At 44.8% G+C, this 26,094-nt stretch overlaps 1 protein-coding gene across 5 annotated transcripts in view; it reads left to right on the forward strand.

Annotated features, from left to right (window-relative positions):
• GNB4 (G protein subunit beta 4) overlaps positions 1–26,094 on the forward strand; it is a 79,125-nt gene that overhangs the window by 46,132 nt on the left and 6,899 nt on the right. For 2 of the 5 annotated variants that reach the window (XM_075268656.1, XM_075268657.1), the window contains exons 2-7: positions 17,415–17,523; positions 18,128–18,166; positions 18,255–18,361; positions 18,836–18,899; positions 19,884–20,046; positions 20,189–20,255. In XM_075268656.1, coding sequence (XP_075124757.1) covers positions 17,467–17,523; positions 18,128–18,166; positions 18,255–18,361; positions 18,836–18,899; positions 19,884–20,046; positions 20,189–20,255 — 497 coding nt within the window. In that variant the 5' untranslated portion in view covers positions 17,415–17,466. The other 3 variants (XM_075268658.1, XM_075268655.1, XM_075268659.1) reach the window with 3 other exon arrangements.

Raw genomic sequence — 26,094 nt, forward strand, 5'->3', positions numbered from 1 at the left:
CTACAAACCAACTAGATTTCTCTGTACTTCTTGTAGACTTTCTTCTGCCTTTAACACAGTTGACCAGTGATTCCTCTTCAAAGTTCTGTCATCTCTTGGCTTCACAGGCTTATCCCTCTCCTGGATCTCTTCACACCTCACCAACTGAACATTTAGAATAGGGCAACATGGCAACTGTGGCCGTGGCTCCCATTAGTGAATGGAATCACAATGCAAACGCTGCAAAAAAGTTAATAAATGTTCAACTTTTTTTCAACTAAAAGTCATGGCCGCAGTACCCTCAGGGTCGCAGTGCAACTACATTCACTAACATGAGTGAAGGAGTTACAGCGCAAGGGCAACATGGCTATGTTTGGTCACATGACGAGAGTCACGGCTGTAGTTGTTGTGTGTCCATAGCCTTAGTGTTTTCCACTTGTATACCACCTCCTGATCTCTACCCCCCTTTGTTAGGGTCCCTCTGCACCTCTACATAGGGACTGCCTATTATTATCCATCTATACCTTTGGCCTATTGGTCTGGGACAGCCTATAGAGTTCTTTGACTTTCAGTAAGTGCAGATGTATCCAATGAGAAGAAAAAAGGAGGCAGGAGGCACTATATATATATATATATATATATATATATATATATATATATATGTATGTTCTGGACTTGTCATGTTGTATGTACACACTTGAAAAAGGGAGATATTGCCTGAAACGCGTTGTGTGTTTAATAAAAGATTGCATGGTTGGACCAAGTGCCTTCTGCCTCCTTTTTCTTCTCATTCGATGTTCTGACACCTATACAAAGTATGCCGCGCTCCTGAGGCTGGCTGCTGCACTCTGGGGTTCATCCACCTGCAGAGGCTCCCCGCCCTACCTGGAGGTCCCTCATTTACAAGCAGCGCCGCACCTTCAGGGCGGCATTTTTGGTTACCTAAGCCAGTCCAGGACAAGCTGTCCTGGACTGGCTTAGCACCGAGTGGTGGATTGGGGAGGCCACTGGAGCAGCGCTGCTCCAGCAGCCTCCCCTGACGCTCAGGCAGAGAGCAGGTCCTCTCCGTGCCTGCTCTCTGCCTGCGAATGGCGCTAAGCCACACCCCCTCCACTCCGCCACGCCCCCTCCTCCCGGGGAGAGGGGGGGCGGCTTTCTGTCGTTCGCCTCGGGTGGCGAAAGGGGCAGGTTCACCCCTGTTTACAAGCCTACATAGTGATTGTCAGCTGTCTGTCACAACCACGGAAGGCGAGCCTTCTACCATTTACTTACTGTTCATTATTTACCCATATAGTATTACGCTATTAACGCCTTGTGCTGTATTTTTTTTCTTTTCTTGGAAAATTCAGATGTAATCCCTCTGCTATCCAGAATCCCAGAGTTTACATACAGCTGCCTGACCATGGAAACTCATGCAGTTTTTGTCCCGATGTTAAGTCAGGATAGCTTTGAAACTCTGCAGTGGCGACTTTTATGTGCTGTGTGTCTCAGCATGTGGCAACTTTGCTCTGTAACTTTACATGGTTTGCCCATTCACAGTTGATAGTAGAATATCTAGGAGGGGAGACATTTCACTAACTGACTTGTCACAAGGATGACGTTCACTGCGCTCTTTAGAGACTAGGACCGAATTAAATACCTTAGACTGTATTCACACCGTGGTATTTAGTCTGTGTGATACAGGTCAGATGTTGCTCGCCCCACAATGAAGGCTACAGGACCTTTCACTTCAGTCTTTCACACAATATTGCCCATATTAGTATAGTACCTGCCACCACATTCACTTGAATGGACTGAACCACAGGCATAGTCATAATTTATATACATTGCTGTGCCCTATACTGTAGTGAAAGGGTCCTATCACTGTTGAGGACAAAGTCTATTATGGAAGTGTGTTATATCTGTGACAGCTTTTTTGTTATTAATAAAAATGTTTCTATCTTACATATAAATCTTTATTGATATTCATACTTGTGTACAAATGTGAGGTATATATATTTACAATATAGGAAACGTCTGTTCCTGTTAGTGCCATTTGTAGTACAGTGTTGGCAGGGGAATATGATTATAAAAAGGAAGCAAGCTTTTCAGTGCTGTCATTTCCCCTCCCCTTTGCGTTACTTGGTAGCGTCCGTGCTCTCGCTCTGGGTCATACCATTCGTTTTCAGGGGGGTTATTGTCAGCTCTGTGCTCGCGTCGTCTGTCTAGGCGCGGTGTAGGAGCGCTCCGGTGCAGGACTCGCACATTCTACTTATACGAGGACAGGGCAGGGATGTATCTGAGCCGAGCACAGGGTTAGGTTACAAGATTTGTACGGAACACTGAGTGACATCCCCCTTCTCCTGTGTGTGTGGTTCGGGCCTGGGTGTGGCGGATCTCGGGGCCGTGTGATACAGACTGCAGGAGGCCGCTCCTTCTAACGGGATCCCGGGCTGAAGAGGCGGTGGGGAGCCAGGATCACCGAGGCGGAGGCCGCGGGCCGGGAACAGGTAATGTAGGGAGCGGCTGTGTGATGCTCCGGGCCTGATGTAGTCGTAGCCCGCCGTCCCTCCCCGCTCACAGCTGAGCTATGTCCTCCTTCATCTGCCTTCATTACACTGAGCCATTCTCCTCCTCCTTGTTCATGTGTGCGCTCTCCCCGCGCTGACAGCCATCATCTCCCGATCCTCACCCGGTACAGTGATTTCCTGCACACCCCCGCACACCTTGTCTGCCAGCTCCTCCATTACCATCCTCCTCCTCCTCCTCATCCCTCATTATGTGACTTCCTCATTCTTCTCCCTCCTGACACTTTCCATCTCTCATCCTGTCTGTCTTTTCTGCAGTCAGTAATTTTGCATCCTCTCCCCCATCAGCAGATCCTTCCCCGCAGCCCCCTGTTATTGGGGCTGCTCATGCTATGCAGTGTAGTGGGGGCTCTAGATGCCCCCTGCTTGCTCCGCAGGCCTGTCACAGGGTGCAGGCTGTGTTCTGGCAGATGACACTACATGGATCCTGTCCCTGCTGATACCCTGCGGGATCTTTCTAATGTTGTAGGTTGGCATTGTCTGTGCCCAGTAGGTTTCATCATTCCCAGCTGATAACATGGTGTAATATGATTTACTGTTCTCCCTATTCAGACACCTGCCAGGTACATGTACCTGCACCCCCAGGGTTTACTATACCCTCTTGTCAGTTTTGGTTGGGCTCCATTGTACCTTGGCTTTATTGGTGGGGTCTCAAGTGTAAAAGCGGTGAAAAGAATTTAGTAACAACTTCTGATCACACAGATGCATGTATGTGTATACTGTGTACATATGTGTGTGTGTATATACTGTACCGATATATAATGTGTGTGGCTGGTACATCTGTTTAGATAGAATTTGGTAACAGCTTCTGATCACACAGATGGCATGTGTTTATATACTGTATTCTATATATTGTATGTGTGTGTATATATATATGATATAGTGTTTATACTGTATTCTATATATATATATATATATATATATATATATGTAGTGTGTGTATATACTATATGTATAATGTGTGTGTGTGTATATATACTATATCTATAAATAATGTGTGTGGCTGGTACATCCATTTAGATAGAGGTAAATACATGTATTGACTTGGTGTAGTAAGCTGGCATCTTTGATTTATCTCAATGACTTCCTTTTCTTTTAGTGCTCACTGTGTATAGTGTAGAAAATAATTACTCATATCTGTAAGTCCTCTCCAAGTTGCTGTTTATGGATCCTATCCATCCGTCACTGAACTGTGCACTATAGGAACGTAAATCGAGCCTTAAAGAGGGCCTATTACCATATCCAAGTCCAGCTCTCTGCACCGTTTATAATGGGTGCTTCTGCACTGATTCTGGCTCAGTTGGAATTTTTTTTTTCTCTAGCCCTCATCATTCCTTAGTGCTGTTAGTTTTGGTGTCTGATGTTCTATTTAGGCTCTGTACTGTCAGGAGGGCGGTGTCAGGCCGGCATAGGCAAGGGTTGTGATTCTGAGCTCTGACACTGGCTGCCTCTGATTGGAACTCTAAATCACAGGCACTGCCTGATTCTGCCCTTCTGACATTACAGAACATAAAGTGGACCTTTACCACTTACATGCATTCACGTTCTTAGCATTTGTTAATAGTTCCTATTCCACTTATTCCCAGCGCAGTTGGAATATTTTCTGTAGACCCCATAGTTCCCGAGCAATAAATGCAGTTAGTTTTGATGCCTGATTAGCTATTAAAGCTCTGTAATGTCAGGAGGGCGGTGTCAGGCAGGTGGTTGAGATTCAGAGCTCCAATCAGAGGAACCAGAGCTCAGTATCGCACCCCTTCTCTGTTCCTGTCTGACACCGCCCTATTGACAGCACAGAGTCTGTATATCGTATCAGGCACTAAAAATACTTACACTGCTTACTCAGGAATGGTGGGGGCTAGAGAATATCCTATTAATTGATCTAAAGAACTGGAGTTGTTGGGTTGGTATAAGGTCCTATTTAAAAATTCTAACAGAGCTGGAACCAGTGGAGCAACAGCTATTAATAGATGCTCAGAGCTAGAATTTGTGGAGGTGGTAAAAGGTCCTCTTTAATGGACTTGTCTGATCTCCTTCTGAAAATGTGGACCCAAGCTGACAAGCAGCTGTTGCCGGAGTAGGCAATCCATGTAATAAAAGAATGGAGGCAACTTGTACAGTCTCTCTTTTTAGACTTATACAGGTGCGCCCCTTCCCCATGATGCCTGTATTATTTGATAGTTCATATGATCAGATTTTGCTTTTATGGGGCAACCTTTTTAAAAGAAAAGCCTCCAGTGAGAAAATGGTCAATTGGAGCGTCACAGTAGCAATAATTTTGTGTCCTGAATGTGAAGGTGTAAAGTGTTCAAGGGGCTGCTCCTGGGGTTTTTAGATGCTGGACACAGGGGTTCTGGCCTCGGCCCACCTGATTGGACCCAACAATGGGCACAAAGTACCAACATTACATCAGATCCTGGAACAGAATGGTGAGTATTGAATCCAGTTCACCACTTGCTCCCTTCCACACTGTCTGCAAAGGAACTGAGGGAGCCATTATACACTCGGTGGCCAAAAGTCAAGGGAAGGTGTGTCCTAGTGCCGGTTGTGTTGGATATAATAATCAAACACTGTGACACAATGTGGCCTATGGTGCTAGTGTCACCAGGATATCTGAGCAGTCTGATGCAGACAGGTGCCTTGTGAACATGGCAGCTCATTGCGAGTTAAGTGACTTTGAAATTGGGATGATAATAATCGGGGCAAGACGCATGAGGAATAGCATTTTGGAGATTATCCGGGAATTTGGGTTTCCGAGGTCAACAGTGTCTCGGCACACTGGTTGACCACGAGTGTTCGATGAACGGATGTCACGTCACCACCGCAGAGTCGTATGGGGCTCTTGACGGTCTACTGTGGGTCAAATCGCTGCTGACTTGAATGTGGGACGCCAGGAACCCATTTCCACCAGGACTGTATGCGGAGAACTTCACCACATAGGCTTCAACAGTGGGCGCCTGACTTGTGTCCCTTTGCTGACGCTGCAACACAGAGCTCGAACACTGGTATGGGCCCACGACCATTGTCATTGGACCATGGAACAGTGGCGGCGTGTGGAATGGTCTGATGAATCACGGTTCCACTTGTACAGAGCCGATGGGTGAGTGAGAGTGTGGCGTATGCCCCATGAAGCAATGGATCCTACATGCCAGCAGGGTCGTGTCCAGATGGGAGGTGGCTCCATCATGGTTTGGTCCGTGTTCACATGGTCGCAATTGGGCCCCATTGTCCGGATGCAGGGATCAATGACCGGTACTCGATAAGTGCAACTTATTGCAGACCATCTGTACCCCTTTCTGGTGTTGGAGTTCCCTGATGGGGATGTTGTGTACCAACAGGACAATGCAACATGTCATCGCTTATTGGTGGCACGGGATTGGCTTAATGAACATGACCCTCGATTGGCCCGCCCGCTCGCCTGGACTCAACCCAATAGAGCATTTATGGGATGCTGTGGATACCAGTGTCCGCTCTCTGGACCCAGCACCAACTATACAGGAAGGGCATAGGGGACATAGTATATTATAACACAGAGTGCACAGCATACAAATGGGTTGGGATGTTGTGGCATGCCAATTTTTGCCCACCTTTGATGGTTAACGTCACAGTGCTCTAACCACTCCACTCTGCATCTGCCAAGGCTTAAGGAGAATGTAGTCCTGGGACATCTATCTTGTGTACAGGTACCTGTTTGTTCCCATAAATGAGGTGCATGCACAAGCCTCTCCATTTACTTCTGAAAGACTTCCAGAAATAGTCAACTTCACTTGCTCTTGTGACTGTGGCCACCGCTCATGCACTGGGGCGGGCATTTATGGCATATCCTATGCAAATAGCCCTAAATACCAAGATGGGAATATCCCTTTTAAAAAGGTGTTCCCAGTAACAACATTTTAGGGGGTGTTCCCACAACTGTTGTTGGTGACCGGTGTTATTTTGGCAGTGATAATAACACAGGGTGCAGGACTTTTGGCTCCGTTCAAAATTAACGGACTTATGACGGAAGTGAAGTGTTGTTGTGTTTTTTTTTTTTTTTTTTTGTTTAATTAATGTTGATGTCTATTTGGTAGCAGACTTATGATGGATGATAAATTGACCCAAAACTGGTCTTTACTCCGCAGCTACCAGTTAGTCACCAGTTAGTCAGCCAACAGCTTTCAATAGTGTGTGGCCAGATTTGCACTATGTAAAGCTAACTAGGCACATTTGTGCATTTGCCTGACAAGGACCTTACTTTACACTGCCTTGAATCCATCTATTGTGCTGCGCCATGCCTTTATTATATTATTTTTGCCTCTGGTCGATCAGAACCAAAGGCAAGAAAGCAGAATTAACTTTTTATGATTCTTAACTTGTGTAAAGGTGTTTTGGGTATTTATTCTTGGATTATGCACCATAGAAACCCCTAGCAAATATAACATGTTCTTATGCATGCAGAGACATCTTGCAGAAAGCATATAGCAGAGACTAGTGTCCTAAGGCCAGGACAGTGACCTATGCTAGTGCCTTTCAATGAGAAATCTTCCTGACATACTGTATACCTCCTGCATAAGTCTGTAAACAGAGGCTACTTTTTGTTAACACCATGATCTAGTGCCCCATCCCTGTTAAAGAGGTTTTCCAGCCCCTAATGTATATTTAATACTTATGTCCTATCCACAGGATTTGAGGGGTCCAATACCTAGACCCAGACAGATCAGCAGTTCTGGGAGCCGCTGCAGTGAACGGGGATCGCTTGTAGTCCCATCCTATTCAAGTAGTGGAATTCCTCGGCACCCTCTTATAGAGTGGGAGGGACCGCATCTTTGCTCCTATGACTAGAATGAGAGCAGACTACAGGCGTGCTCTATCGGGTGCCCGGAGGCTGCTCAAACAGCTGATCTGCACGGTATCCCATTACATAACATACTGATGGCCCATTAAGTGGATAGGTTATGAGCATGAAATATGCATTAGGGGCTTGAAAACCTCTTTGACTTTTTGTTTATTGCCACACTATTTCCTTGTATACTTATATGTAACCTGTGTCTGGTGGGGTCCAAGCTCTATGACTCCTTCTGATCTCAAAAACCAAGGGTCTTGTGCCCCCTGTTTGACTGGACATTGCTGCTTTCTTCAGTACAATTTCTGTGAATAAAGTGACCTGCGGCCTTACTTTAAAATTCGCAATATGTCCATTATTTCAGCTGATATCCATTCTAGATTTTATGATGGACTGGCAGGAAATGCACATTGCTATACTGGGATGTTATTTGTAGAAATATCAAACTCCCGTCCCTTGCCTTTGCAGCTACTACTTCTATCAGTGTATGAAATGCCTTATTTGTGGGCCTCTAATGGTCATGGCATGGTCCGTAGTTAGTAACTGGCTTCTAAAGTCTGGTTTGTTTGTTTTTTTTGCAGAAGTTGAATTAAAATTCTATTCCTATGTGTCCTTCAGAAATTGTGGTTAAACTATACCTGAGGTAGGGATCTGAGATATCCTGAAAGCTTGCAATCTGTCATCATTTTTAGTTAGCCATTAAAAAAAGATATCAACTACTGAAGATTCTCAATATTTTATATTTCATGTCCACTGGCTAACACGGTACAAAGATATTTTTTCCTTAATATCTTAGGTAGAGTAGGTCCTGCAAAACCTTTTTTGCTTATTTTCAGGCAGTTGATACTTGGACTACCTGTATGTCCACCAGATGTGCTGCCCTGACCACTATTCACCTGGTCTGGGCTCAGCTGAGCCATGTTATGGCCAGTAAATCAGTCCAATTTACGCTAGGTTCACACCTGCGTTCATCTGTCCGTTCTGAGCTTTCCGTCTTCTGCATGCCAGAAGTCGGAAAGCTCAGACCGGGTCCGGCCGTGAGCGTTTTATGCTCTCCGCCGCGAAACCAGATTTTTTTTTTATCCGGACACAGAGTACTGCATGTCCGACTCTGTGTCCGGATTATAAAACCCGGTTTCGCGGCGGAGAGCCTAAAACGCTCACGGCCGGACATCTCTCTCACCCATTCAAATGAATGGGTGAGAGAGACTCCTGCAGGTTTACGTCTCCTGCCTCTGTTTTAGGCAGGAAACGGAAACCTGAACTACGGAGTTCACAACGCAGATGTGAACGAGCCCTTAGAGTGTTTTTCCTAGCCGAACTTTTCTGTGTGAAACTGCACTAATGTGGGCAATCTGAAATGGCCTGGTACCTGGGGCCTGTTGATAAACCCATGGAAAATACCCCTAGCAGTTGGCCAGTGTGTGCTTAGCATCCTAAGGCCTTTTGCACCCAGAGGAATATGGTCCATATATCAGCTGGATTTCCCGGCAAGGACTCCAAGGATCATAGTCGTTTAATGTTGTTAGGAGTCCCTATCTTTCACAATAGATTTTGGGGCAGATTTGCTAATACTGTCTAAAGGTTAGACGCTCTTACACTGCACCAGATTTATCTAAGTGTCTGATGCTGTTTGATAACTATTGTCATATTTTTAGACTGTCTGGTCTAACATTACACCACCTATTATCAGGTTAGTTTATGCCAGGAAAAAGTGCCAAAACTTTGGTGCACTATGTTGCAAAATGGACCTTTCCGCCTAGCCTTGCCCATTTTCGTAAAAGTGGCTATAGGACTGGGAGATTATTTTGGTTATTTACATGTCGGCAATCCTGATCGGATAGCATATAGTTAGTGACATATCTTTTCATCCATGTCTTCCTATCTCACACTGCCATTGGCTAAAATTAATTGACATAAGCGATTAAGAGTGCAAATTGATCGATTGAGCTGACTTTTTGTTTTTGTTACCTTCCGATTGAATGCTCAGCCTTAGATGCCAAAAATTCTCGATAAACGTGGCAGCAGGGCAGGTTAGATTTCCCCCCCCCCCCGGCTCAAATTACGCCAGAATTCTGGCACATTTCAATTTCTAATTCTGCCCCATTGTGTTGAAAGCATTGGAGGGGAAAGTCTTCACCGTAGGTCTCCTACACACAACAGACTGGTTCAGTACCAGCTCTAGGTTCCTTTGAAGGATTGCTGATATGTGAATAACTGAAGCCAAAATTCAGTGATGTGTAGAGGTATCAATTGGGGGTATGGCATATGTAAAAAGCTTAAAGCTTCCTGCCGATCATTCAGTTATGACGATGTACGGCCTGGTTCACATCGGCGTTCTGTATTCCGTCTGAGGGTTCCCAAGCGGAATGGAATACCAAACACATTAAAGCAATGAAAGCACATGGACCCTATAGACTATAAAGGGGCCCGTGTGTTTTCCACCTGGTGTCCACACGAATCATGTGGAGAGAAAAGTACGTCAAGCGGCACTTCTCTGTCTGCGTGATTTGTGTGGAAAACACACGGACCCCATTATAGTGGGGTCTGTGTGCTTTCACAATATCCACAATCTGGTGGTGATATTCCCCTAGAGTTGGCATTCTCCATCTTTTCTTGTTTGGACAAACTTATTGAAGACTGAAAATAAAGATCCATGATCTGTACTCTTGTGTTACAGCTTTCATCTGGAAGCCACAGGAGCATCAACTCAGAAAACTACTCCAAAATGAAAAAACAAAAATAATTTTAGTCGCATGGCATAAATATGGTAGTGAATGTCATATATTACTACACAGAGAAAACCTAATTCTGTGTGTATCATTGTAATGGTTTGATTTGTTCACCTGTATAGAGAGTCCTGTATGGTAACCGTAGTGTGCACAAGAGCTTAAAGGAACACTACACAGAAGATGCATAAAAACACCCAGCACTTCATCTCTTCCTTTCCTGCGGTCCACACATTAGATCTTACCTGAACTAGCTACCTGAAGTCTGTATTAGACAGTCAGGTCTCTACCGCCAGCAATGCCCATCAATGTGGAACATGCTTATCTGCACTTGTTTGCTTTGGCCTATTTAAACAGGCCTATGAAAGCTAAATGGGGAAGAACAATCTCTTCAGGGGATCCTACAACAACAATCTCTTCTGTTATTGGCAGTGAGCATTCCAGGGAGGATTCTTACTGATACCCCTTAATATCGGCCTGTCCTCTAACTTATGCCTGGATTTTGAAATGCCCAGTCCTTTGTTCCCAGGTAAATCATCATATTTCATGGCCAGACTGTGAATGTTGTAAGTCACATCTATAGTATTAAAACTTTTTTGGGACAAACCTAAAGTATGATAAAGTAAAAAGGAAATGCATTACAATTTTATTTGTTTGGTTGAGCATGCACATAGTTGGAGAGGTTGGAAGTACAATTTTTGACAGACCATCTTATGGGCATGGATGGCTTACATAATACAAAGGTTGCTACATAGTCCTAATGTCAAAACACCTAAAAACTCAGTGTCAATCATCAAAGTAAGAAATAACTTTATTGATACAATGACTTGTACAAATGTTGCAGGGTCAGACATAACCACATAAAAGAACCATCACACGAGGTCAAAGGAGAGTCCTTAGTAAAATAAGTCAAGGATAATAGTTAGAGTTCCATCATAACCCCATAAGGAAGTAGGGTATGTAAAATATAAAACAGTATGCTATATTCCCACAAACCTAATATCAAGGGGCAAAGGGAAAAAACATAAACCAAAAGTTTAAGCAGAACCTAGGTGATAAAAAGCCATACTGACCGGTAGTGATAGACTCAGTGAAAAGGGCACTGAAGCAAGAATGCATGCAGATTTATTTTACCTATGACGCTATCCTGTCATATGTATGATGCCTGTCTCTTTTGAGCAGTAAAAGAATGCCAATGTTTTCCTTTATTTATTAATAATTAATATTTATGTACGGTCAGAGGGAGCGTTCCTTACCGTCTAGTGATGACTCTGAGCTGTGAGGAACTCCCCTCCCAGTATTAGTCTATTGACGAGTACAGTCAGGAGGGGCATTCCTGACAGTCTAGCTGGGCTGTGAGTAACGCTCTTCTGACAGTGGGCAGAGATTGGTAACGACACTGATAACGCCAACCTGCAGACACATAACGGGAAAGCCGACGGTGCACTGAATTCAGCACACTGTCAGCTTTCTAGTGCTATATAAAACTGCATGTACCTGAGGACATGAAAGGTCCTCTTTAAAGATTGTAAATTTTCTGTCTACACCTGCATAAATACATGTGCGACACAATTGCTGTCTGGGGGAGTGATGTTTCATGCGACATAGTCTAGAAATGTTGGCTTTTTGTGTGACTGTCCAATTGTGGTTGCAACATGTTGCATGCAGTGGGGTCTGAGCACTGCAGGACATAACTTCTCCTTCCAGAGGAAGATATGTAATCAACAAAGGGTATGTTCACACGGCAGAAAATGGATTCTGCGTGGCTAGCCGCAACGGAATGCTGTTGCAGGGAACCTAATGGGCCTAATCGGGAGGGAGTCTCACAGCAGGGCCGAGTCAGCCGCTGAATCCGTGGCAAGATAGGGCATCTCGCTTCTGTTTTCCGCTACTAGCTAGCGGGAAGAAAGAAGCGAGCAGCTCCCATTGAAGTCAATGGCAGTCGTTTTTGCAGGCAGATTTTGAGGTGGATTCCACATAAAAAATCGGCTGCCAAAAAATTGTGTGAACTAGACCTAAAGGTTTCTTCCTTCTTTCCCAACACCATTGTATGTAATCGTTTTGGCCTTGGTGAACGCTAAAGATCCCCTATGTATTCACTATTTATCAGCAGATGGCCGACAACATTATATATCTTAAGGCCTTATTAGGCTGGTCTTACACGACCGTAATGCTTTTACAGTCCGCAAGTTGCTGATTAGCAACACTAGTTGCTGATCATCAAAGTAGACTCCGCAGATGCCCGTAAACTGTCGCACTCGCCCATCGGACCATTTGCGGACTTAAACAACGGTGGTGTAAGACCAGCCTTAGACGGACCAATATTCAGGGCGATTATACCCAACAAGCCTAGTAACGTTTGCTGCTGACCAGTAAATCCTTGCTTGTCAGATGATCACATCTTTTATGCAGGATACGAGATGCAGACAACACACCCTGTGTTTATCAGAGCAGTATCTCCGATAATCCATTCAGCTGGATTGCTCTGTGCAGTTTGCATTGACCTTTGTGATCAGGCTGAAGTAGGCGAGTGCTGAGCAGACACCCATGATGGGGGACTTCAAATACAGAAGGTTTGACATTTATCTAATGTGTTTGGCTACTGTAAATTAAGGTTGTATTACACAGCCACATCTGGGCCAGGACAAGCGTAGGGCAATGAGAAATGCATTGATCAGCACTCAATTGCATTGGTCTAATTACATGGGCTGGAAACTTAATGGGGGAAGAATAATCTCTAGATTTAACAGTGGTGTCAAAATCCTTTTCATTGAGGGCCACATCACTGTTATGGTTGCCTTCAAAGGGCAGTAAGTGTAAGCCTGTATTTGTAAACAACACCTTAGGACCTTGGCGACAAACATTATACTACTTTACTACCGACCCTACCTCATAACAAATAAGACATGCCGATTCTTCTCCTTAAAGCGCCAATATGTATTCACTTTCCAATATTTCTTTTTACTGCCCTCCCATCAGTCAGTTTTTCTCTTGGGTATTTTGGGATTATTTCTCAACTCCATTTGCTGGAAAACCACTTTGCACTGATGTGGAAATATTGCCATCTGCATCCTTATATGAGCCAAGCTGGCCCCAGTGACAAGTTGGTGGTCAGGCTTGGTCTCTGTCATACAGCTGAGGCCTGCACGGATCTACGCTCAGAGGCACAACAGAGATAACAGGCACTGTTCTCATGCTTATCACTTTGCACAGCTGACTGTCTACTCCATTAACCATCCATCAGGAGGCCAGGAACAGGACCATTGTGGCTAGCTAAGAGAGATGGTCTGGAACCAAGGCAATGTGCTATAAATAGTGAGGGACCCTAACAAACAGAACAAGATAAAGCAATGTATTGAGTAAAACGCTTCACCTATTACCACCTCCAGTTTATAGGTTATGGTAATAGGCGCTGTTTCTGATCAGTAGGGATACAACGTGAGTCTGTTCCTTATGACTTTATAGTTTGGCCATAAGGCATGGCTGCAAAGGGGAGGAAATGTGTTGAAATATGGCTGAGAATACTTCTGCTCTGAGATACTGAATGGACACTTCAGTAAATAATGAATGGTCCTGAGAGGATCTCCAGTATGGTGTACCTTTGCTTTTGCTATCGGGGTGACCTGGAAAGTCAGATCGCTGTCAGGGTGTCTCAGCATATTCCCAGCATCCTTTTGTTTTGATGACCTATATCCTTTGGAAGATTTTTTTTTTTTTTTTTTTTTTTTGAGATTTTGACACTCTATGCTGGGATCCATCCCAATTCCCTAACTTCAAGCAGGATGTTTCTCTCCACTTTTCTTCAGGTGGAAACACAGCGGACCCTATTATAATCTGTGTGAACCAGGCATCAGGTTAATTTATATAGTCACCATGGCCCTGATGCTATATATATATATATATATATATATATATATATATATATATATATATATATATTTATAAAATTTGGTCCCACCAGTGTCTGTTTGCTTGACTGACTTCTAATGTGTATGGACCTCCTAAGTTTGTCAGCCCACTTCAAAACCTAAGGTTTACCTCCCCCCCCCCCCCCATTTCTGTACTTTGTCGGTGACTTTACCCAGTTCAGTACATACTTCTGTGAGCCTTTTATTTTCTTACTAGCTATACCCGCGACTTCGTCCTTGGTCCCCTCACCCCTTGCGTGCCGCCCCGGCCCCTTTGCCTTGTGGGCGCAGCGGGCCTGTCCACCACCAGTGCGCCCACTTCCCCTCCCCTCGCCCATGGCCCTGGCCCTTCCACTTTTTTCCCTACCCACTCCCTCATTCCCCTGCTCCCTCCTCCCTCCCCAACCCATGACCTCGAGCCCCGTTTTTGCCCTCCTGAAACCAACCCCCACACCCGAACCTGCAACTCCGGGCTCACCCCACCCCGCCTCGGGCTCCCTGTGTGCCGAGGTTACAGGGGTGCATAGGGTTAGGAGACCATGCAGCGCCGCTGTTGTGGCCATGCACGGCGCGCAGCACAGGTAGATGGCGGTTTGCGGGAGCTGGGTACAGTTCCATCTACCCCTTCCGACCCCGGGGCCCCGGCGGACTTGCCAGTCCACGCCAGGCTCCAGCGATGTCGGCATGTGTGGCTCTCGGCTGCTGGCATGCACAACGCCATTTTCTTCATGTGAGTGTATGGCCAGATTGTGGCTCTATAGCTCCGCCCCTGTAGTGGCCTGCTCCTATCGGAGCCCCGCGCCTGACATGGTGACGTCATCTCAGGTCCTTCAGCCTACACGGACTGTGAATTCGGTGCTCGCAGACGGCCAAACTGGCAATATACGGCACCTATATTCTTTTCCGGGTGCCATTCTAGGTATGTGCGAAATTTCATTGAAATCCGTTGGGGCGTTGTGGCGTGATAGCGGAACAAACATCCAAAAATATTAGTAAGGATTACCACCTGTGGACACTAGTCTAGATTTTACATTATGATAGGCCATAAATCCCTGGACAAACCCTATATTTCTGTCACTATCGTTAGGATAGGTTATAAACATCCTGTTGGCACTGGCTGATTGGCGTCCCCCGAGTGGTTCGGCTATATTGAGCCATTTCTGAGGCCCGTACTGTATACAACATGGCTGGAAGAGGTTGGCGCCAGTCCGTGTGTAGTGGCTGGGTGCTGGTACTGCAGCTCATTTCCCATAAGAGCTTTAGCACTGTTTGGTTTATGTATTCTCTGTGACGTGGTGAATATTTTGCAATGGTTAGGGTCATTTGAACAGACAGGATATATTGTAAGATTGAGGAGGTGATACTGTAGGAGGCTTCTGCTTCGTGTTGTCATATGTTGGGCACCCTGTGTCACCAACTACCAATTACTATAGCCTGTGGAAGTGCGGGGTAAAACAGCATTTACTTCCTAACCAGAGGCGTGGCAGACAGTTTCCTGTTTTTGTGCTAAATGTCTGATGGAGGCACCTCTGCTTCATACACTTCCAGATCTACACAAGGAGGAAGACAATAGCTCAGTGACCTCAGATCAAGGTTGTACCCAAGATCGTTTCCTGTTTTGCCTCCCGGTGGGGATGGCCTGAAGTCGTGTTCATAGAAACCTCTGTGTGTATGTCAGGACCCCAGCAGCTAATACTTCATGTCACATTGTGTTCATCACAAGATCTGCTTCAACTGTGACATTGACACACTGCACACTGTCTATTACATCTGTCACTAGGATGGCTCTCTGTACATGAGGATATCTGTATTATGCTTGAATAAGCCTGTGTTATTAGACAGTTTATCTTATCAGGTCACCCGCCATTGTGATCAGTTCTCTTTTTGGTGGAGATCTAGTTCCTTAGAATGGTTAGTTCATGAATTCTGATCTTCTTCAATAGATATTGTGTATTCTTAGTGCAGCACTGAGGAGTCCCTGGAACATAAACCGTACTTCCATGCTGCTTGTATACCACCCCCTGAACAAGAGGGATGGTGGTGGTGGTGGGCTGCTGTTTTAACCCTTTGTGGTCATTATCTTAGAAAATTGGCTGTAAATGAAAGGCTGTGCCGCCTTTTCCAGTATTGCTACTTAACTTTACACTATAAAACTGGTGGAATTCCTTTAAAAAGTTTTCAGAAATGCTCTGCAGTTTTCAGCTGGTATTCTACTAATGTGTAAATCTGTAGCATGTGCTACATATCTTTGTGGGGGTTTTTGTGCAGGCTCTGAATAGGATCATATTTACACTGAAGTATTTTGCCCAATACATTACTTAATCTGTCGGCTCATCATACATCCTCAGTGTTGTCTAGGAGTCAGACCACCTCTGTCTATTAGTAATAGCTAGGGTGGTGATGTCAATCCCTGCTCGATCTCCTTTGAGATTGATTGATAAAAAACAAACCACTTTTAAGCCCATTATTGAGGACACGTTCTTATAGGGGTTGGCCACTTACAAATCAATATTGATATCGTTTGTATAACACATACTTGAACAGTTTTCCAGTATATTCTGTTTCAATTTCTCTTTGGTTTTCTAGATCTCTGCTTGTTGTCATTCATTCTGCTTAGTTCTAGTGTATAGAACGCTGACAATGGTCATGTGATAATGTAGTCCATGGTCATGTGATGGACACACGAGTGCACGGCTCGCTACTAGAAAGATCTCTGATTAATGTGCTGTGACTATAACTAGCCGTCCATCACATGACCATGGTCATCATTTTATCCATTAGAAGTAAGCAGAATGACAAGCAGAGGTCTAAAAAACCATGAGGCATAGATACAGAAAGTATATTGGAAAACTGTACAACTTTTCATTATACAAACAATAATATTTGCCTCTCAATATTGGTCTGAAAGTGGCCAACTCCTTTAAACCTTTCAATCAACATCAGTATCTGATTGGTGGGTTCTGACTCCTGGCATCCCTAGCAATCAGCAGATTTGAAGGGGTCATTGCATTTGGGCATGTACTATGACCTCTTCACTGAATACAAGGTTCAGTGTTGTATGTTGCATAGTGGCTGTACCTGGTATTGCAGCTCATTCTCTTGATTGGGACTAAACAGCAGAATAATGGCCATGTGATGATTCAGCCAAAATTTATAGCCCCTTCAAACAGCAGATTGGCCTAGGTGTCAGGAGTCGGACCTCCACTGGGATATGTCATCATTATTTAAGTACTGTATATTCTGTCTAAAACAAAAAGAAAAAACCCTCCAGTGTATTTTACTGTAAAGCTATAGGTAGAGTTGTGAAAATATGGCAGTATCAATATTACATGTAACAGTCTAGGGGGGCTATAACGTGTATAATTTTAATATGTATATAGTTGTGACTAATTCTCTATTTTTCTCTTTCTAGATCTGTTCTTGCTGTTTGTGGCCAAGGTGTGTACTAGTTCCAGGGTTTCAAGATGAGTGAACTGGAACAGTTACGACAAGAAGCAGAGCAGCTGCGGAATCAAATCCGAGTAAGATATTCATGTTCTGATCATGTACAAATTCCTGGAAAGAAGCTAAGAATGAGTGGAAGTGTTTGCACCCGTTCGCTTATATGTATATATTAGCGAGTGTAGCACATGTTTATCCCTAGAGCTTAAAATCTGCTGCTACATAAAGAAAGTGCCCAAATCTCAGACCATTCTCAGGAGTCTAAGTTGATGTCATATCTTTAGCATAGTCTATCAATATTTGATGGGTTACCCTGATCCCAGGACACCTGTCTATGAGCAGAATTCCCCATAACAATGTATTAATTTTGGTGACATGGTATCAGAATTTTGTTCCCAGACTGGGATCTTGTAAATGGCGGACCACTGGAATAATATTACTATAATCTGGGGAGTTTGCTCTGATAACCTGCCAGGAACCTTGAACTCCTTGATCTTTGTTTAGCAGACCCATTATCATTTGTGTGTTATTCTGCAGATACATTTTATGTACAGAACTTTGATGTGATCTAGAGCTTGTGCACTACATGTCCACTGAATCCTTTCATTACATACCTAAAACAATGTAGTCAGGTATATGGCATTTGTAACATGTTGAATGACTTCTTTTCATTCCCACTCTTAGGATGCCCGGAAAGCATGCAGCGACACAACTCTCGTTCAGGTATGTTGTAACGTGTGTGTTGTGGTCTTGTGCCTGTACACTTGACAACTTCTACAGCTTCTCTCTTCTAATTTCTCCACCTCAATAGATCACAACCAGTTTGGACTCTGTAGGTCGAATCCAAATGCGAACTCGACGCACATTGCGAGGTCACTTAGCTAAAATTTATGCCATGCACTGGGGTTCAGATTCAAGGTATGTGTTTTTGTATAATGGCTAGTGAACTTCTTCAATATGAAATCTACAAGCTTCTAGACTACCAGGTATACTAACATGAAGTGTTTCACTGCCCTAGGCCAGCAAGAATTTTAATAACAACCTATTCATTGCCCTAGACTAGCGGGTATACTGATTTTAACCCTTGTACTGCCTTAGATCATCCAAGGATACTAACTGGACTACAGACTGGTAGACGATCAGGGACGCAGACACTGCACTTACCCTTTATGCTGTTTAATACTGTTTGCCTAGATACTGTGTGACTCTATATTTATCAACACTCTACGGCAAAGTCATTGTATACTGATGTTTATTTAGTACAGTTCTGTATTGCTTAGTTTATAGGAAACCACTAACAGGTCGCCTAATGCAGAGGCTTAAAGGATGGTAACGTCTTCAGTACTTGCTTGTACTGTTTTTCTTATGCTTGTCTCATGTATTTTTCCCTAGACTATTAGTGAGCGCATCTCAAGATGGGAAATTAATTATTTGGGACAGCTACACAACAAATAAGGTACATGTATTTCTGGACCTTCATTCTTTTTTTTAGGTGTATGCGTTATTACAGATGTTTCATAATGATTAAGGGTTGTCTCTTGTTGAAAACTCTGTTCACATCACCCATGAGGGCATATGAACGTCAGAGGGGGTTCTCCCACTCAGGACTCCACTGAACTAGAAGCAGCTATCCATTTCTGACCCAGCCCTTTTGTTTTATATGCATGTTCATTTACGTTAATGGTTAAAAGTACAGCAACACCAGATTTCCATTCCATGAACATGAATGAGGCTGTGCTGTACTATGGCCATGTGACCAACAGACATGATGTCTCTTCCTGAGAAGAAGAAAGCAGCCATGTTTTTGAGGTCCTGCATAACCTGTTAAAAGAGAGTCCGTCACCAGGAAACTGGTAATCAAACCAGTCAGTGTTTTGCAGGGAACCTTATAATGAACAACTTCAGACCTTTTAGATGCCCATAGTAACTTGACTAGGTAGTCCCCTGACAAAGGGTGTGAAACGTATGTCGGGGCTCTGAGTGGGAGTCACAGTGCTCTCCTTGTTGCACTTGAGAGAGGGCCAGTGGAAGGCCTGAAACACGTTTTGCTGTATTGTTCATAATCCTGGTTCATCACCGTCTTCTGTACACCAGTGAGCACGGTTCTCCTAGAACGGACTTTTGGTCCTTCATCCCTCTATAGTAACTTGACTGACAGCCTCTTTCTGTCTTACAGCTGAGTACAAAATGCTAAATTACATGCATCATTTAATTGTTGCTGTGCCCCGGAACAATGTGCGGTTTTATTTTTTTACTTTTACTCTGTGCAGATTGACTTCCCAGGTTGTGATATGTCAGTGTTGAGGGTCCATCTTCTGGGAGCCTCTGATCACTAGAGAAAAGATTGATCGATAAGATTTACAATATTGTCGTATTTGTTGGACGATTAATGGGAGTAGTTTCCAGCCTATGACTTTTCTGATGTCTTTGCGTTTTTCAGATGCATGCCATACCTCTGCGGTCCTCCTGGGTCATGACCTGTGCTTATGCACCATCTGGTAACTATGTAGCTTGTGGAGGATTAGACAATATCTGCTCCATTTACAATTTGAAAACCAGAGAAGGAAACGTTCGAGTGAGTCGAGAGCTCCCAGGACACACAGGTATGGTCCATGGTTTGCTCTTAAAGGAGTTGTACCACAAGCAAGACACATCCTCCATGGATAGAAGAGGATAGAAGTGTTTGCTCTCATGGGGTGAAATGTACACTTCTTTACAGAGCTTTTCTTTCTTTGGTAATTTCAGGATACCTATCATGTTGCCGCTTTCTAGATGACAACCAGATCGTCACGAGCTCTGGAGACACAACTTGGTAAATATTGTAGAAAAAAAAAAATACTCAAAAGAACATTTGTGTTCCTTAATATTAAGGATGCATTCACATGTGTCAGTTGCGTCAGGGTCGTTTTTTTTTTTTTTTGTTTAAGTCTTTATAGCTGATTCCAAAACTGATGGGGAAAGTGCGTCAGATGTCGTCAGGATTTTTCTCAAATTTCTACTCCAAAGCCATCAATTGGCATCAGTTGTTACTGTCACTTTTTACCAGAAGAGTGGCGTGTGCCTTGTATATGAACAGTATACTTTATGAAGGCCAATAAAGGAGGCAGTATATTGTATGGTGCCAATTATGGGGAAATATACCATATGTGCAGGCCTGTAAAGGGAGTGTTGTACAATGTGAGATCATACCGAGTGTGAGACAAAAGCTTGCTATGGACTTCTGTCTTTTCTACTTACACCACTGTGTATTGGTACTGTTTAACCCATAAACACTTATACAGTACCCATACAGTAATTGCCATATTTTGCCCACTTTTAACTAGCTATCCTCAGTAAATGAAACAGTAGGGCAGATGTATTAAGACTGTTGGATCATATGCCAGCCTTAATAAAGGTTCCGGCTGGAACAAGGACTGAGAGATTTATGGAAATTATTATTATTTATTTATATAGCACCATTAATTCCATGGTGCTTTACATTTGGGGGTTACATACAGTACACAGAATATACAGGTAGACATAATACTAACAATGACAGACTGGCACAGTGGGGTAGAGAGCCCTGCCCGCGAGGGCTTACAATCTATGAGGGAAGGGGGTAGAGACAGAAGGAGAGGGGGAGACTGTACAGATGGCAGTGCGGTGATAGGGTTATTGGAGGTTGTAGGCCTTCCTGAATAGATGAGTCTTCAGTGCCTTCTTGAATCCTGTGATTGTGGGGGTCAGTCTTATGTGTCGTGGTAAGGAGTTCCAGAGTATGGGGGATGCACGAGAGAAATCTTGGAGACTGTTGTGTGAGGAGCGGATGAGGGCAGAGCGGAGTAGGAGGTCATTGGAGGATCTAAGGTTACGTGTGGGCAGGTAGAGTGAGATTAGTTCAGAGATATATGGAGGGGACAGGTTGTGGATCGCTTTGTATGTTAGCGTTAGTAGCTTGAACTCAATTCACTGGGCTATAGGTAGCCAGTGGAGGGACTGGCAGAGGGGAGCAACCGATGAAGATCGGGGGGGGGGGGGGGGGGGGTGAGGTGGATTAAGCGAGCAGCGCAGTTTAGGGTGGACTGGAGGGGGGCGAGGGTGTTAGCTGGGAGTCCATGGAGAAGGGTGTTGCAGTAGTCTAGGCAAGAGATTATGAGGGCCTGGACGAGCATCTTGGTGGTTTCCTGGGTGAGGAAGGGGCAAATTCGGTGGATGTTCTTGAGCTGGAGGCGGCAGGAGGTGTTGAGGGCTTGAATATGTGGCTTGAAGGATAGTTCAGAGTCCAGGGTTACCCCAAGGCATCGGGCCTGTGGGACAGGGGTAATTGTGGTTCCATTAACTTTGATGGATGGGTCAGGTGGAGGGGCCATACAGGATGGGCTGAAGATGATAAACTCTGTTTTCTCCATGTTGAGTTTGAGAAAGCAGGAGGAGAGGAAGGAGGCTACGGCCGCTAAACAATCTGGAATTCTGGCCAGCAGGGAGGTAATGTCTGGTCCAGAGATGTAGATTTGGGTGTCATCGGCATAGCAGTGGTACTGAAAGCCATGAGATTCAATGAGTTGGCCCAGGCCAAGGGTGTAGATGGAGAACAGGAGGGGTCCTAGGACGGAGCCCTGGGGGACACCTACAAAGAGAGGGCGAGGTGAGGAGGTGGTGTGCGAGTGGGAGATGCTGAATGTGCGGTCGGTGAGGTATGAGGAGATCCAGGAATGGGCCAGGTCTGAGATACCAAGGGATGAGAGAATTTCTAACAGGAGGGAGTGATCGACTGTGTCAAAGGCAGAGGAGAGGTCGAGGAGGAGGAGGACAGAGTAATGGCGCTTGGCTATGGCAGTTAGAAGGTCATTGGTGACTTTTGTTAGGGCAGTTTCAGTGGAGTGCCAGGGTCTGAAGCCTGACTGAAGTCTGTCAAAGAGCAGGTTGGATGAGAAATAGGAGGAGAGTTCGGAGTAGACATGCTGCTCAAGAAGTTTTGAGGCGTACGGGAGCAGTGAGATGGGACGATAGTTGGCTGGAGAGGACGGGTCAAGGGACGGTTTCTTAAGTATAGGAGTGACTGTGGCGTGTTTGAAGGCTGAGGGCAAGGATCCATTGGTTAGGGATAGATTGAAGAGATGGGTTAGGGCTGGAGTAATGACTTCAGTGAGTTTGACGATGAAATGTGACTGAATCGGGTCGAGCACGCAGGAGGTGAGGTGGGATTTGGAGATTAGGGAGGAGAGTTTTTCATCAGTTATGGAGGAGAAACAGGTCAGGGATGAGGAGCAGCAAGTAGTTGGGTAGAGGGGTTGTTGGGGGAGTAGGGTGAGACTGTCTCTGATGGTGTCAATTTTAGTTTTAAAGTAAGAGGCAAAGTCGTCAGCTGAGATAAGTGATGTCGGAGGGGGGGCGGGAGGACGGAGGAGGGAGTTGAAGGTGGAGAATAGCTGTTTGGGGTTGCGAGAGAGTGAAGATATGAGTGTGGTGAATTAGTATGGAAAGGCTATATATCAGATGTCTGGGCGCTGGGCATGAGTTATAATTAATCTGTTGAGCCTTGCTCATATTCGCACAATGTGATGAGCAAGGTGTGGATTGGGATTTGTGGCGCACGTTTGGCACCACAATAGTTTCCTTTTATGCCAGAAATTGGCATGCAGGGATTGATGAATTCCCCTCGCTGTGCCAAGTTTAACCTAACAGTAAGTGAGGGGAAATCCTTATTCTCTCTACACCAGTTTTGTGGAATAGAAGGATGAAATTGGTGTAAGGCACCTAAATGTGTACCACATTCTCCAATTCGTGCCCCGCCCACCACATTGTGTGAATGTGGGCTGTGGACACTTCACCTCAACATATTTCTTATAACTCCTGTCACTTTTCTGTTTGTTAGAATGGAAATCTACATCAGTTCATACCTAGTGTAGATTTCCTTTTTACCACTGGGACCTCGGGCAGCTTATGAAGAGGCCTCAGCCCACAACGGTAATAGCGCCTTTCCATATGTAACACACTTGCTTATATGGGCAGACTATTACCTGTGGGGGGCACTAATACTGTGTTAATAGTCACCGCCGCACTTCCCATGAGACGACCTGAAGCGATCGCTTCAGGTGGCGTTATGCCAGGGCCCCGGGGAGGGCGGCATTTTTGCTGACCTAAGTAAGTCCAGGACAAGCTGTCCTGGACTGACTTGGGGTCACCGTCATTGAGCGGTGGATTGGGGAGACCGCTGGAGCAGCGCTGCTCCAGCGGCCGCCCCTCACTCTCAGGCAGAGAGCAGATCCTCTCCCTGCCTGCTAAAGACGCTCACTCCGCTTGGCCCCGCCCCTCAGTGCGGCCCCACCCCCTTCCGCTCGGCTCCGCCCCCTCATGGGGGGGGGGGGGCAGCTTTCTGACGTCTGCCTCAGGCGGCAGAAACTCATGGTTCACCCCTGTTAATAGTGCCGTAATAGCCCCCATAAGTAATACTGCTAATACTATTACTTATGGGGGATGAACTTTTGCTGTAATAGTGCCTCCCCACATACTGATCTCTGAACTGTATACAACATCAGGGGCTTACACTGAAAGCAGAAGGCACCTACCATCAAAAATAATAGATACTCCTATTTACAGGCCGCTCACACCTTTGACACATGAAGTACAGAAACTTGCTCACTCACTGCTGTTTTATGCATAACAAATCTGCCCCAGTGTTCTGTCATACAAGGCATTAAAAGATGCAATTTTTTGTGTACAACTTTTTACTCTTGCAGCACATTTGCCTGAAAAAGCACATGGCCTGGGGTTATGAGGACCGCGGATGATAATGTCAGAATACTGGCATGAGTTATAGCTGAAATCTACACATGTGCTTTACCTTTCATGTCCTTTGAAACTGGCAGTGTTATATACTGGTAGAAATTCTGCACACTGTCATCTTTACGGATATGCAACTAGGTGCCGGAGATATTGGTGCTGTTTTAGTTTTGGCACTGACATCTTTCCACTGTGAGAAGGACTGGCCTTCCCGCTCAGCAATACTGCTGGACAGTAAGTATAACGTTGTACTGTCAGGGCAGGTATTCCTCACAGCAATGATGCTGAGCTGTACAGCCGGACCTTCTGACAGTGGAGGGATATCAGTGTCGAAACAAACTGTACCGATATATCCGGCACCTGAGCACATACCAGCAAAGCTGACAAAGTAGTGAGTTCAGTGCTCTTGTAACTTTCTAACTTTTATTCTTTATTTATTTTTTTATGTAGATTGTGAGCCACATAGAGGGATCCCAATGTACATTTCTTTCCCCTATCAGTATGACTTTGTAGAATGGGAGGAAATCCACGCAAACATAGGGAGAACATACAAACTCCTTGCAGATGTTGTTCCTGGCGGGATTCGAACCCAGGACTCTTAGTGCTGCAAGGCTACAGTGCTAACCACTGAGCCACTGTGTTGCCCCCGTTCTAACTTTTATTTAACATCATTGATGTCAGAGGATATGAAAGGTCCTTTTTAAATTCCGGAGACTTCCCAAGATGCACCAGAATTATTAAGAAGCTAGAGCCTCTTAGTTCTGGCGCATCTCATGCCGGCAAAATGTAACGCCATACTACCTGACTACAGAACGTTATTCACTTATTTCATGCATGCAACACATATCAACATCCATATTTTAGTCACCTCCATACTTGACACATACATTAGTAACTGTACACACATCATTCATCACACACCTGAACTCTGCACATACATCCTTTTATACTGGGATACCTACCTGCTCTCCATATTGGCTGCAAACCTTCTGTGAAATAAAACACCTTCCCTTAATTAAGCCCCTCCCCATGCTTCACTCCGCCCACTTTGGAACTAAAACCCCAGCATTACCTGGCCTGCTCAGTGTGAGTTATATCTTTACAGTACAACCCTATTGGCCCTGAGAGATGAGCCCTGTGGCAGCGTGCTGGAGATTTATCTGTTTTTCTGGTTCCTGCGGTATCAAAGAGTAGGACAGATGAGCACTACAGGGAGCTGTTTATGATCTGGCTGTTTCATTAGAGATCCGGCACTATACACTGCCTTGCACAAGAACAGATCACATAAAAATTAGGGGGTCTGTTCTGGCATCACTTTTCTTTTTTTCTTTTTTTTTTTTTTAAATGTAGATTGTGAGCCCCACATAGAGCTCACAATGTACATTTTTTCCCTATCAGTATGTCTTTTTTTTTGGAACTGGCATCACTTTTCCTCCGGCTTGAGTGCATCATGCCAGAGGGAAACTGATGCTCACAACTGACATATGTGAATGCTCCCTAAGTCTTCTATCATGGGGCTGGCTCAGATCTCCAACATTTTTTACAGTAAAAGCATCAGGCTTTTATAATGCTGAGCTGCACAGGGCATTCTGGGATGTATAGTGTATGCTCCAGCACCAAACTGCAGAGCAAGTAGTTTGTAGGATGGCTGTGGGGGAAGGGGTGGATGAGTGGGTGCGAATGTCTGTCACTAAGCCTTATGCGCAGCTGTTTTACCTCAAGTATAAATAGCTCGCAGCCATTCTCGCTGAATTTAATATACTGCTACAGGACATTGCCCTGAGTAACTATGCAGGTAGTTGTAAAACTGGTGTGAACACTGGTAATATAGCAGCAGCCACATGCAGATGAAACCCCTGCCTGCAAGCGACTTCTAATGATCGTGTGAC

This window comes from Leptodactylus fuscus, chromosome 3 (genome assembly GCF_031893055.1).
Source record: "Leptodactylus fuscus isolate aLepFus1 chromosome 3, aLepFus1.hap2, whole genome shotgun sequence".
NCBI lineage: Eukaryota > Metazoa > Chordata > Amphibia > Anura > Leptodactylidae > Leptodactylus > Leptodactylus fuscus.